The sequence below is a fragment of the Argiope bruennichi genome, chromosome 7 (assembly GCF_947563725.1).
Source record: "Argiope bruennichi chromosome 7, qqArgBrue1.1, whole genome shotgun sequence".
NCBI classification, from domain to species: Eukaryota; Metazoa; Arthropoda; class Arachnida; order Araneae; family Araneidae; genus Argiope; species Argiope bruennichi.
The window spans coordinates 118811998-118826990 of NC_079157.1; the positions used below are offsets into that span (position 1 = coordinate 118811998).

Here is a 14993-nt window from a genome sequence, read left to right on the forward strand (position 1 = left end):
CAAAATCTTAATACTGATGTACCAACGACATTTTATAATATTTTATAACATCTGATCCTTAAGAAAATTTATTTTCAGTTACTTTTTTAAAATGAAACATCATATTAACCCTTACTTACACAGGTGGCACACAGAGTGCTCCAATCTTCGGAAAACCCTTCGTGAATTCCATGGAAAACATATGGCTAGCATCTGCTGCCGACCTAACTACTTTTCATTTATTCCTTTCAGATAATTAAGCAGTAAAAAGTCACAGATTTCCACGTGTCTGTTATTATTTTCAAAGAGGCGCACTGAGTGCTATACTTGTATAAAAATACATTTACTTTTAACCACCGTATTTTCTTATTAGTTTTTTGTATAGCTATAAAGCTAGGTGAACAATTTATAATTGATGAGAAACTAGAGTTGTGTCGTGGTAGTTGCTCTTTCATTCACTGTATATCGACGAAACCTACTAAATATGGGATAAAGATGTTTGCACTTGTTTATGCAAAGACATTTTACACTAACAATCTTGAAGCGTACTGCCGGATACAACCTGATGGCCCATATGTTTTAAATAAACTTGTAGACATAGTTAAAAGATTAACTGACCATTTAAAAGAATCCTGCAGAAATCTAACCATATGAACCAAAGAAAAATAAAGCTGCTAATATATTAAGCACAATATACGAAGAAGCAAATATTGACAATAAGACAGCAACTTTGATTTGCTCATACTGTAAAAAATTTTACATGTAAAAATCTCATGAAACAATTAATGAAGAATATGATTTGTACGAATAAAAATTTCGCGACGAAAGTTTTCTTTATTGCCATATCTATTTTTATTCCAGAGTTTTCTTTATTGCATATAACAAATTATTTTATACTTTATAAAGATCAAATTGTGGTTAATATATTTTTTATTAGCAAACCTATTTTTGTTTCAATAATTTTTTTATGAAATACAAAAATATATGAACTTTAAAACTTAAAAATTAGCTGGCACATAATGTGCTCTAACTGTGTAACAATTTAAATTTTTCCTACCTGTATAACAAAGGATTAAGAATATTATGCCCATACCACATTTAATGTTTAAAAGAAAATCTATGCTTATTTCTGAAAATTTGTTCTTAGGAATATCATTTATTACAAGTTTTTGTTAGTGCGATATCCATTAAGTCTGTATTCATAATATCACAAAAATATTATAAAATTTTCTGGCGCCAGTAGAGGAGAGACATAAAATTTCAAAATTTCCATCTAAAACGGGAATTTGGTAAAAAAATAAAGCTGCTTACTTTTTTATCAATCCACTTAAAGACAAGAATTGTGATTCCTTTATATGCTTGAAAACTTTCTGTTCTTCATCGTACTTTTACAACATCTTGATATTCAACTGAAATAACTGATTTCGATTAACGATGAAGTTAAAAAAGTAGCTGTAATTCATAATAATTTGGTTAAGCTAAGGATTGAAAGATGTATCAAAACAAATGGCAGATGACTTGGAACATTCATTTTGATTGATTGCTTCCCAATTTTGTGTTACAACATAATTTACAGTTTCATTACAGTTAATAACTACCGTTTAAATATTAATTTTCTTATTTATAATGGAATTTTCTTTAATCGGTATTAAGAAAATAATGAATTGTTTTTTAAATTTTCAATAGATTGATTCGCCGGCGTCCTTGCATAGGGGTAGCGCATCTTCCCCTTGATCTGGGCGTCCCGGGTTCGGGCATGATTGTTCTTCATCTGCGAGGTGTGTGAATGTGCCCCCCTGTAAAAAGTGGTTGTGCAAGCGAATGTGTGAGTTTCATCTTCATATGAGCTAGAAGTCAGACTTCTGCCCTCGGATGCTCAGGGGTCTTTACCCTCAGACACTACCCATTTCCGTGGTAACGCGGACACGACATCATCATCATCAATAGATTGATTTAGAAAAAGACACGATATTATAAAGCGAGGATTCAGTTGAAATTAAATAGCGAAAGAGTGGTTTCGCCGTTTGAAACGGGCCTTTCACAAAGCATAGAATTCTCTATTCTCGTTCTGATCTTTGCTTCCTGTATTAGTTTGCATCCTATTCAATTCAAAAAACAAATGTAATTTGTCGATCTTAGTTTTATCAATATATCATAAAAATTTAAATGAATAGCACAGCAATTATTGCAGCCACTCCATATAAAAAGTCAAGAGCTATGGAAAGTTTATAAATATGTCGTTTTCGCATTGTCGTTAGAATACAGCAATGGGGTTATAAATAGATCTAACCATTTAGAAAGAGAATTCACATTTTTAGAAACTTATATTAATAAAACATTACATCGAAGTCGAACTAATGTGGAGTGCTTAAAAAATAGTTAAATTTTTTTTTTAAAATTAGGCATTGAAATAAAGATTTAACACTATTGTATGTTACACAAATGCGTTATTAGCTCTTTATTTTATTTTCCAGATCAAGAATTAAGTCGGAGGAGAATCGATTCGAACTGAACTGAATTCCTTGGAAGGTGTGTTCTCCATCACAAAAAGGATAAAGAAAAAGATGGATATTTCTTGGACTGACTCTTTATCTGACAGCAAATAAAAGTTGGATAAAAATCAGCAAAATAACCAACCTGATACAGAGTATACCACAAATATGAGGATATGCACCGATATGAACAATGTCACACAAAACGGATATAACATATTTTTAAGCAGTTTCGTAGCCGAAGACAGAGAAGACATTTTTAAATTTTAAATTTCGCTTCATTTCATCCCGAGAGGCATAATTTATGCACCCGCAAGAAGCGTCGAGGTACGTCAGTCTACATCCAACACAAGAGCGATAAAAGAAAAGAGCCAGAAATATTTATTCCCAATGATTATATACTGTGAAATTCTGTTAGAGATTTCTTTACACGTGTCGATTTAGGTAAGGGGAATATAGGTATCTTTTAAAAGAATTCGCTTAGCATAACGTATTTTCACCCCTTCACTCAGAGCGGGAGAACCGCTGGTTTAAGCATTTTTACAGAGCTTTCTAAAAAAAACCAAAAAAAGGTGGGAATTGGATCAGGAAATAAGAGAACATTTTAGAATGAAGTTAATATGGACTAAATTAAGATTAAAAAAATTTAGTAATTACTTAGGATTTAAGTTAAGCTTTAAAATGTCATTATACACACACGCACGCGCGCATATATATATATATATATATAATGCAAATTAAAGCCAATTATAACATTTCCAAATCGGAAAAGAGTATGCATAATATTGCTACAACAATCCAATACTGAAAAAAAAATTACAAAAAAAAATCAGAATAGTTTTATAAATTCTACAAAAAAGGCTTTTTCCAAGATCTAAAAATTTCCATGTACTATTACTTTGAATATTTCAAAATAATAATCTTGAACCAGCCTGGCCCTGTAATAATATATGAAAAGTAGTCTGGTTGGTAGAGCGTTGGATTCGTGTCCCTTAGGTTGCGAGTTCGAACCCCACCGGCCGAAGATTCCCGCGTGCTTGGTGGCTGACGCGCGTATAAATCTGTCGTGGTCACAAAGTCATCCATGTTGAGAGTAATAATACTGGCGATACTGGAACAGGGGTGATCGTTCTCTGATTCAGGTATAAATTACAACCTGTGGATGAGTGAATAAAATACGTGAATGAAGTCCGCCCCGTAAAAAGGACTGTGAGGCGTGTGTAACTAAGTCGTTCTCTAGGCCGTAGATGGCGCTGCTATAAAAACAAGAGATGCTTACCCATCGGCTTAAAATGGCTGTCTTCATAACAGCGGGCATGTCCATGGCAAGAGTCATAAGAAACAACAACATACGTCATTAAATGGAAAAAATTCAACTGTATAAAAGAGGGTAACTCTTTTGAAACATTCTAATATTAAATAATTATAAAAGTAAAGTAAAGTATTATATATAATTATAAAACATCAAAGCAATCTTAATTACACTCACCGCTTTTTCCTTACTACTACTTATGAGTTAGTTAATGTACTATTACATATGTATTACTTAAGTATACTAAAATAAATTTAATATACATGATGAAACTCTCTTTTTTTAATAGTGCTTTTTTGGAGACAAAACCTAGTGTTTTATATTTTGTATAAACTTTAGGACTAGTCACACTTCTTTTGAATTCTAAAATAACTAAAAATGATGATTAAATTTAAAATAGTTGCACTATTTTTAAATATTTTTCGGTGTTACTTAATGCAAATGATTAAAATAATTAAAAAAATTTATTATTTCTAGTTTAAAAAATAATTGTTATTTCATATTTAGTACTTCATTTGGATTAATAAACAATTTAATGCTATTTAAATTATTTCCATTACTTTCCGAATCTGAATGGGTGTAGCCGACTCGTTTATTATGTGTCCAAATTTATTAAATGTGTCCCAAAATCAAAGCAAGATTTGACTTTGATACTATTTGTGCAGTAAATTTTGGCAACCCTATTAAAAAAAACATTTAACAGCTGATAGTTTAGAGTTAGTAAAAATAGAGCGTTATACGATAGAACAACGTGTAAAAACAAGATTTGAATTAGATAAAAAAAGTTTTTTTTCTTTAAATTGCTATATTTTTAGTGAATTGTACACAATATAAGGTCTTGTATCGAATAACACATTGGGAAAGTGGTCTCCATGGCTTTCTTGGCACATACGCACTCGTGTATCAAAATTTTCCTTGACCATTATGCATTTCCTCCATCAATAGATGCGTGCTTGTGAGCGTGTTAGCATGAACCTTTGATTTTAAATAACCCCATAAAAAGAAATCCAATGGTGTTTAACTATCTAGGGGACATTTCTCAAATTTTCGAACTGTAGTTGCCATACTTTCATTATTTTTGAAATATTGTTCAACAATGAAAGCACGTTATTCTATCGAAATGTTCTATTTTTACTAACCCTAAATAGAGATGCATAATCTACGATTTTTTGAATAACAGATAATATTGCTATTGTTATTTTTAAATATGTGTTCCAAATATCTGTTATTTCAATTATATTATTAATTAAAAATTATTACTTAATATTAAATATAAAATTTATTGATTGTAATTAATACTTAATTTACAAATTTAAGTAACGTGTGATTGAATTAATTTATCTGTTTCAGCTTACTTCTTAAATTTTTTTTTCTCAAAACTATTTATTCAATTTATTTATTGGAGTGAACCATTTTCTGGAATAGGTGAATTAAAAATATATGTCATTTCTTGAAAATGTTTACTTTAGTTCTATATTCTACCAATAGATGGCGCCAGCAGTAAACATAATAAATGTAATCAAAGTCAATCATGTCACGAGTAATTAAAAATGATCTGTATGGAATAGTGCATCATCAAATGCGAATATCGGAAGTCACTCCCGTAAAGGGGAGCGGTGACTTCGCACTTTCCAGTGAAGTCACCGCTCCGACAAATTTCAGTGATATCGTATCGATTCTCACTTTTTATCGTGATCCAAAACCTGTAATCGAAATATCACCAGCAAGATCGTATCAAGGATTTGAATCACACCACTCTTTGAAAAGTATTGATCACTTGTATTTGTGACTTTTTGATATTGGTTACGTAATAACCGCTCTTAAAGTATTCGTCATCCCTAACCCTAAACAATCAGTTGTCAAATGATGTCTTTTAATGAGGTTACCAAAACTTTACTGCACGAATGGTAGTCAATTCAAATATTGCGTAAATTTTGGGACGCACTTTATGTTTTGTCTTTAACAGAATAGTTAGGTTAATGCTATTATAAACAAACAAAGTTTTAAAACATTATTTTATTTATTTATCTTACTTAGCAAGGTTTTGGAAGTATTTTGAAGCATTCTGAATGCAAAACCAAGTTTAAAGTTTCAGTCGAATAATTTTAAACATTTACTTTTATTTCTGGAACCAAATTAATCCAATTGATGAATTATAGCTACTTTCATATGGAAATAAATCTGCAAACATTATGCTAATCTAAACAAATGCTCAGTAAATTCATTCTACTGCACTTTCAAACAATCAATGTTATTCTAGCACTATCTGAAGACATACTTTATTACGGGACGATAAACTCAATAAAAATTTATTGCAGAAATATTTGACAAATCCCATTGAAAAATTTGGGTTTTTAATTTACAATATTAGTTGCATTTTTATTGATATCCTATACAATACTTTTCTACAAAAAACATTGTGGTGAATATATCATTATATTGTGAGGTTAATAGATTGTTGACCCAGTGAGCCTAATAAATCCTGTGTTAAATCATTTTAACACATTTTATATATATGATAAAAATTCGTGAAAATAATTTGAATTCAAATGTGTTACTTTGTATTTCACGTAAGTTTAATATCCTGAACACATTGACAATGGATTTCAGTGGCAGGGCTGATTTTTATCCAACCTATATTTGCCAATGGAGAAAATCTTAGTGAAACAAGATTTGCGATGTTGTATCTTTGTACACACATACACATTATGAGAAAAAAACTGAAGCTTTCGATAACTTTTATGTCAATTGTACAAAATTATACGTAAATGTAAATTTTGATGTTTGTGACTATTTATTATGTATGAATGCATATCTAAGTCAAATATACATGACTGTTTTCTGTGACTTGTGTGCTCCATTTTTCAATGCTTATCTAACATTTAAAGTATACGACATAGATAATGTATAGAAAAAAGTGAACTTTCTTTTCATTATAAACACAGTGTTTGTGCGGGCCGCGGTGGCCTGGTGGTAAGGTCTCTGCTTCGGAGCCGAAGTGTTTCAGGTTCGAGACCCGATTCCACCGAAATAACCGGTGTGTAAGGGGGTCTGTTGCACGTTAAATCTGTCGTGACCAAACGTCCTCCCGATGGTGTGGAGAGGGGGGTGCCAGCTCGGGTGTCGTCCTCGTCATCTGACCGCGGTTCAAAATGACGAGGTCCGTCCCAAAATAGCCCTAGTGTTGCTTCAAATGGGACGTTAATATAACCAAACCAAAACAGTGTTTGGGATAATGATATCTTTTATATTGAGAAAGACTACACTTAATAGATTCTAGATGTCAATAAAATTTTAACTTTGAAGAGCGGGCGAGATTAAATGTCAATTTAAAAGAAAAAAAAATGATGGATCAAGTGGGGATGGTCACCCCAAAACTTCCTCGCATACTCTCTAATAAACTTGTCTTGCCACAGAATGCCTTACCTTACCAATATTTACGAAATACTTTTTCACGTTAATTCAGATTTTTACTGAATCTATCGTGTGGTACATTAGGAATTTTTTGGAGATTAATTCCCGACATGCGCTAATAGTATCCAAAAATTGTATTTGCGTTTTAGAGGCGTTTATCTTAAACGATTGAAACAAAAATTTGACACAAAACTACCCTTGTAGTCACAAAATCCCACACCAAATTTGATATATTTCAATCTATGCGTCTTTGAGTTACCATGTTTCTGAAAGTACAGACCGACAGACAGTCAAACCATATTTGCATTTGACGAGTGTCTTCTATATAGATATTAAATCTGTATACCGAATTTTGTATATCTAGCTCTCTTTGTTTTGTAATTATCATGTTAACTTATATTCGAACGGCTGGACTTATTCCGAACAGATTTTACTCAAAATCTGATAAAAATTTGCAAATTTGTTGTAAAGACGGTATACCAAATTTCAATGGTCTATCTCAAAGCTTTTTTTAGTTATCTTTGTCACAAACAGACAGACATATTTTAAAAAATGTGTTATTCTAACTCAGAAGGTCTAAAACGTGGAGATCTTGTCGTCGAAATCTTGAGTTTTCATTTATTATCGATTACTATACTTTCTATATTCTACGTATACGTGAAATTAAAAAACCAGAGCAATCCTTGCCTGGCTTCCCAGATTGTGTATATTAAGTCTGTCGAACGTCCTCTCGTTAGTTGAAAGAAAATGGTGGTTCGAGTCGTCCCCGGCAAAAGATCGAAGTTGAAAAGTTCAATGCTTGTAAAAGACCCTGGAGCCGCTCACAACAAAACTGGATGTAATATTATTAAAACCAAGACACAAAGATTTGAAATATCTCATGCATCTAACACTTTAACGCTTGGCGGTCGACTGTTCAGCCTCATTGAAAATTATATTTTGGTTCAAGATCCAATGTCCAGTACCATTACGCACATTTCCTTAACATACTTATTTAAGGGTACTTTCTATTAAATTCCACTCCATACTATAGTCAAGAGTCAAAACAGCAGGCCTCAATAACAAATAAAGCCGTTTATTAACATGAAGACATGAATACACAGACGACAAATACAAACCCGAGTCGTGCACAAGCAATACACAGCACCCTTTACACAAATAGCAGCCCATTAGTAGAAATCGGTAGAAAGTAACCACAACAGCACACAAAGCGGCCAGACAGAATTCAGCAGTCTCCTTGTTTTACCTGTATAACTCAACTCCAACTCACTACTATACAATTGGTTACTCCACACAAAATGCTGACGCAGTAATAAACTCCACAATTCGGTGCACAGCTCCATTCAATCATTTGATCATTTAAGCTCCACTCAACGCCTGCGCTTCACTGCACTGATCCAACTAATTCGTCGTTGACTTGCTATGCGACTCTATATTACTAACTTCGACAGCCGGCCTTTTATAATTTCCAGAGCAGGGCAAAGAAGGTTCTCGAAGAATAAAACTTAACTTGCCTCCTATTGGTTCTGTCGATAAAATTCTTGAAGATTCTTGTATTATCCCTTTTGTCACCAAATGGTCAAGTCCGGGGGTCATTGATTCGGCCTCCGATCAGCAGATCTAACAGAGCTGATCGTAAAACGGTCTTTCTTACGATGGAACTAACTGTGCTGGGAAGCAATATTACAGATTCGTGACGATATTTATAATATGAGGTGAATTTTCAAACTCATTTATCAGTAAATCTAAAAAAATCGGATCGGAAAATGCACGGACATCTGCAGAGCCAGTATTATTGCTCGCTGAAATGAGTTGAATTTCTTTAAGTTTCCAAGACACTTGAGGGATCGTTCTTTTTGATACAGCTAAAATTTATAACTAATCATCCGTGGTTCTTTCAGTTGGAGTTATTACTTTCGGAAGCCTTCAGTTAAAAAATCCTGTACTTGAATTGGTAATTTATATCTTCAGCCAAGCGCTTCAAATCAGTAACTAGAAATAAATCCATAATGATATGCATTCAGAAACATTTTCATCAAAAACTATAAAGTAAAAAGGATAAAAAACACACACACACATTTATAAAATGTATTCGAAACACGCGTTATAAAATGAGTTTATAAATGTTTCACATTTATAAAATTCAAATAAAAACAAATTTTATTGTCCTTTGATTCACGGCTCCTCAAACTGTATGTTATGACAACTTTCAGCCTATATCAATTTCACATTTCTTTTGATGTATTTGCGCAAAATTAATATAACGAAGCGTTTTATTAAATTTACGAAATCTTAAATTTTTTTCTTCAATTTATTTTTATTAATTAGCGCTTTACTTGTTATTTATTTTCTAATTTTTTTTTCAAAAAATGGATTTTGAAGATTAAAATGAGGTGGTATTTTTTTCAAATTATCCTCCTTTCAAAATGAGTTGGAAAAAAATTTAGGCCAGGTGAAATTAATTAATAAATTGAATAAAATTTCAAACAATTCATAAGCGAAGCAAAAAATATTAAAATGAATAATTTAAGCAATATTTTCAAATAATATACAGCCCTTCTTTTAGTACTGAAATCTCATAAATCAGTCTCAGGTTAACTTTTTATTAGTGTACCAACAAGACATTCAAAATACACTATAAGTGTGCAAGTGGTACATCATTTGTACTTACAATAAAGTCGTTAAAAGTTATATCTAGACTCAAAGGTTAGGGAAAAATTATCAACAAAAATAAATTACCATTCACAATTAAAAAATCAATCTTTTCTCAATGCATTTAATCATTGTCTATGATAAAAGAGCAAATAAGTTATTGAGTTCATTCATGGATTCGAAAACCCTTCGTGCTTTTGCGCACGCGTTAAGATGTGTTTATTTAGTCAAAATAGGGGCGAAAGGAAAGATAAAAGGGAATGTTTGCGTTTAATATTATCAAAAAAAAAAGTATTAATTTACAATAGAATGCTTTAAAGTAATTTTTATTTACAGTAAGGGGCGTAAACATTAGATTTCGCTGAATAAATGGAAGATTTCTCTTCTTAAAATTTGGTAATTCGCATTTTATAAAATAATAATTTTTTCATGTAAAACACTTTTTTTGATAACATTTTGACATTAATAATGGTAGATAATCTCGGTCACATTTAATGATATTATATTTGATATCCTTCGCGATACATCTGAAAGCTTTTTTTTTGTCACTTGAACAAGCCATATAAGCGATCAACATGCAATTTTGAGTTAAATAAAAAATAGGATTAAAAATGACACGGCATTCGCATATGTGGAAAAAAAATTGAAGGAAAAAGTATCTAATGGAGTGGAAATCAAGGTCAAAGAATTCTGGAAATGAGTCCAACTTTTCGGATTTCACCACTCAGCGACGTAGAAGCATCGAAAAGTTCAGTTCAGTTCATTTCAGTAGTTCTTAGAGATTTAGACTTGTCATTCGGCCTCTGTATCTCCATTTTCTCCTAAGGTCTCCTAATAAGAAATGTTGTGTTAAGAAGAAACATTACAAATATTGTAGAAAGAAGGAGATGGCACAAAACTAAACTTAAAACGACAAAAAGGAAAGAAATGAAACGGAAAGATTAGAACTGTTTATTTTTGAAAAAAAATGGAGATGATGGTAGTTATAGACTAAACTTGTTATGATCTTTTATGCGCAAACAATTTAAAGTATTAAAAAAAAAAATCAGATTCTAGTATTTTGGAGATGGAAATTTTAGCTCTTAACAGTATTGAAAATCTGTTTATTTTGAAAGTGATGCAAGTCTATCTTAGATTGAAATCATTTTTGACTTAATATATTACAGCAAAATTTAGCTCCGGTTGCTGTATGGTGAAGCAAATATGGCCGTTTGATATCATGTTGAAATCTAGGGTGTTTCTATCTATCTTTGATAATGGTAATCGGTGGCTGTACAGTATTTCATATGTAATAAAAAGCATTTTGTGTTTCGATAATAATACGTTTAATTCCAACACCGATTGTTCAGTCCAGTGACAACGAAATAAATATCATTGATCACACATTTTTGAACACATAATGAATGTTTAATACATGAAATGAAACGCGGATATTTATTTTCAACCCAACCTCTGGAGAAAGCGGTTTTAAAAAGAAATAAAAATACCGATGGAGAAACCGTGAATTGTTTAACTATATGCTGGATCAAATTTACAAAGGATGCACCATACAAAATGTTCTACAAAACTTCGATAGAACGAGATGTTGAATTTAAATGATCGATTTGCCACTACAACGAGGAAAACCAGAAATACAAAATAAGCTTTTATGTATGAAAGAAAGGAGATCCATTACATATGAAAAATGCAAGGACATGATGGATTTATTACCATATATACCTCATTAAAAAAATTAAATTATTAACATTTTAAAATGTTAAATCCTGAATAAAATAAAATTTAATTATACCTGGATATAAACTGAAAATGTATAATTTCATTGAAATTCTCAATAAAACTTAACTGTTTTTTTTTTTGTTATATTTTCTACAAGAATATTCTTTCTTTTGTTTCACTTTTTATCAAATGGAAAAATAATTATAAATTTTTGAATAGTATTTTGTTTTTATTATTAAAAAAAAGGCTGATGCAACTGAAATATTTCCCAACTAAATGAACGTTTACAATAATTTATTAATTTTGAAAGTGAGGCAAGTCCATTTAGTTATAATAAAACTATTATTTTTTTAGACAGCACTGTAAACACTATTGTATTATAAACATACAATATCTGGTACCCCCCCAAAAAAAATATATCTATTAATATATACCAATATTTTTTAATTTATTGAAATGCAAGCCTTTAAATATCTCGCAATAACAAAATATGGACTTGTCCCATTTTCAAAATAAACGGCTCTTTTATGCTTGCCAATCGGCGGCTTTATCTCCATTTTTTTCGACTCCTAATAAGAAATGTTGCGTTGAGAAGAAACTTTACAAATATTGTACAAAGAAGATGGCATAAAACCAAACTTTAAATCAACAAAAAGGAAAGAAATGAAATGAAAAACCAAAGTCATGAAAACCGTGACAGCAGTACTAAAAGACAAAGAATAAAACTTGTCCAAGGAAGTTTAAGGATAAGAAAGTTGCTGAAGAAATTTGATGATAAAATATGTTTTCCTCTCTCTTTTCTTTCAATCAAAGCGAAAGAAAGTGGACCAATTCCATTCGCTTCCGGAGTTGTTCGGGAAATCTTGGATATTTTTTACAACGAAAAAGAATATGTTTAACAATTTCATCGCAAGCAGTATATTTGGATGAACTGGTTAGACCAAACCTATGCATTTTTTCATCGGATGGAAAGGTTCCGTAGAGAGAGAGGCGTGAGAGAAAGACGTCCATCTTTCGATGGGAACGATATCGACGATGTCTAGATTTGATGCTCTCTAAGTAAAAGATATACTATAGTTATTTTCTTTCCATTCCTTAAATTCTATCCTAAGAATTTCATTTTTGGTGTGCTGCAAGATATCTTCAGGAGATACCCTTTCACAGAGTCAGAAGTTGGCGCTTTTCGAGTTAAAACTATCCGCTTCTTCGTTTTTTGGGATACCAGCATGACTTGAGGTCCAAAAAAGTTACACAGGTTTAATTTTATTTTGAGAAAGGTACACATTTCACTGGATAAGAGCAATAAATCTAGGAGATTTATTAATATTCATAAGAGCTTGTAGAACTGATAAGCTATCTGTAAGTAAGACATAAAAATGCATTTCTATGCAAAACTGGGAAACTGCGAAGATGCTAGATCTTCGCATGTAAAAATTAGAGACTGGTCCGGAAATTTGGTGTCCTGTTGTTGTATTGATAGCTGTCAGAGATGATAATTCCTTGGTTTTTGCTACATCCGTTGCAAATAAAACTTTATTAATCCACGCAGATATCTTTGAAAAAGCTTTCTTATCACTTCATTCGGTAAATTTTGATTTTGGTTTGTTTTTTGAACTGGTAAGTCATATAAGTGAAAAGTTTTCAACAAATCTTCTTAAAAAAATAGTAAAAGTAAAGTTTTAATTAATACTAAATGAGTTTAAAACCATATTGTTTATTAATTTTACTTTTAGACGCACCGTTTGTGGCGACGTTAATGAATTACTTTCCAGTTTGTTTCTTTTTCAAGTAACGGAAATTTTTCGTCTCCTGGCTAGCATTCACGCAGCATAATTTTTTAAATTGTAATGGGGAGTCCATTAATATCAGATAAGTGAGGGAAAAAAAACCGAAGAAAAACTGAGCAAAATGGTACCAATTTGAAAAGAAACGCTGCTCGTGATCAGTATATACTAACATTCTTTAAACATTTAGTATCTCATTTCATACTAACTCACTCATACATTTGGGCACAACATCCATGTCTGCAATCAGCCATGCTATTGAATAAATTTGCAGCAAACATGTATGCATCGTTTTTACAGAAAAATAAAGTTCAAATGCAGACATCTCGAGTTCTAGCCATAGTTTGTCTTCAATAAAGTATTCATGCATTGCCATTGAATGCAATGTCCCAATGACAGATTTTAAGAACTAAGAATTTCAACTCAAAAAGTATGAAAGACAGCAAAGAATATAAAAAGAATTAGGCACCATAAATTTGGTATAAAATTATACTCTACATGCACCGATACATTAATTAGGATGAGAAGTGATTGTATCAAAAATGTGACATTTCAAATAATTCAGAATAATAATGTGCATATTAACACATTTTCAAATAAATTCATTATTAAAGCAAAAAAGATATTAATGAAATTTGTTGTTTCATTATACACAGTCATAAAATAAATACCGTACCCCTTTAATATTCTGATGATTGGCAGACAAACCCAGAGGGTAGTTAGCAGGTATCAAGAGGAACAAGAATCATAAAACAAAAGAGTGAATCTGGAAAAAACGTATGCTGGAAGCAAGCCCCCCCCCCCGATACCACATGTATATTATGCAAAATTGTACGATATTAAACAATATTCATAATGTTGCATAATATAATAAAATATTGCGTAACATTCTGTGCTACTTGGGCGAGAAAGCACTGACAATACATATAATGCACACGTGAGGGCAATTTATAATCTGAATGATAGCGTACAATGGTACAAACATAGATTTAGGATAAACGTGTGGACAGGAATTCTAGGTGATTATTTCTTCGAGCTGTACTTGCTGCCGAAATGTCTGAATGGAGAAAAGTCTTTTTCTTTTCTTCCTGCAACACACTCTCCCACAAACACTGTTTAATATGTACCAATGTACATGATTCAAACATAATGGTGCTTTTACACATTCTCGCCACACAGTGCGAGTCATCTCTATGTTATACTCCCAAGGAATTAGACTGGATGTGCGGGGCATTGTTCTTAATCCGAATGACTTTTCCTAATTAGTCATCTTAAATCACTGGTTTATTCGAAGCTTATGGATGATCTCAAAATCCGGTGTTGTCGCTTTGATACACATCAAAGCATATCTTCACATATGTCAGGAAACATTTTTATGTCATTGTAAACCGTGAAAACAACAACCTCCAATAATTCCTATAATAATTATATCCATAACCCATCCCTCTAATTGGCAATTTTTAAGAACTAATTCTTTTTGTAGTTACTATTGTGCTTTTCATTGCTCCAACGAGACATGTCGGCATTTTCTTTTCTCAACATGATTAGCAACATAGTGCTCCATTGCAATTTTTGTTCCTCCAGAATTTCTACTAAAACTAATCTACCTTTGGATTGATTGGTTTTTAGAAATTGAATTGGAAT

General features: G+C 31.7%; 1 protein-coding gene across 1 annotated transcript in view; it reads left to right on the forward strand.

Annotated features, from left to right (window-relative positions):
- LOC129975552 (prostaglandin E2 receptor EP3 subtype-like) overlaps window positions 1-8821 on the forward strand; it is a 90345-nt gene extending 81524 nt beyond the window's left edge. Inside the window, exon 5 of the mRNA XM_056088613.1 lies at window positions 8670-8821. Coding sequence (XP_055944588.1) covers window positions 8670-8821 — 152 coding nt within the window. The remainder of the gene's footprint in view (window positions 1-8669) is intronic.
- The last annotated feature ends 6172 nt before the right edge of the window (window positions 8822-14993 follow it).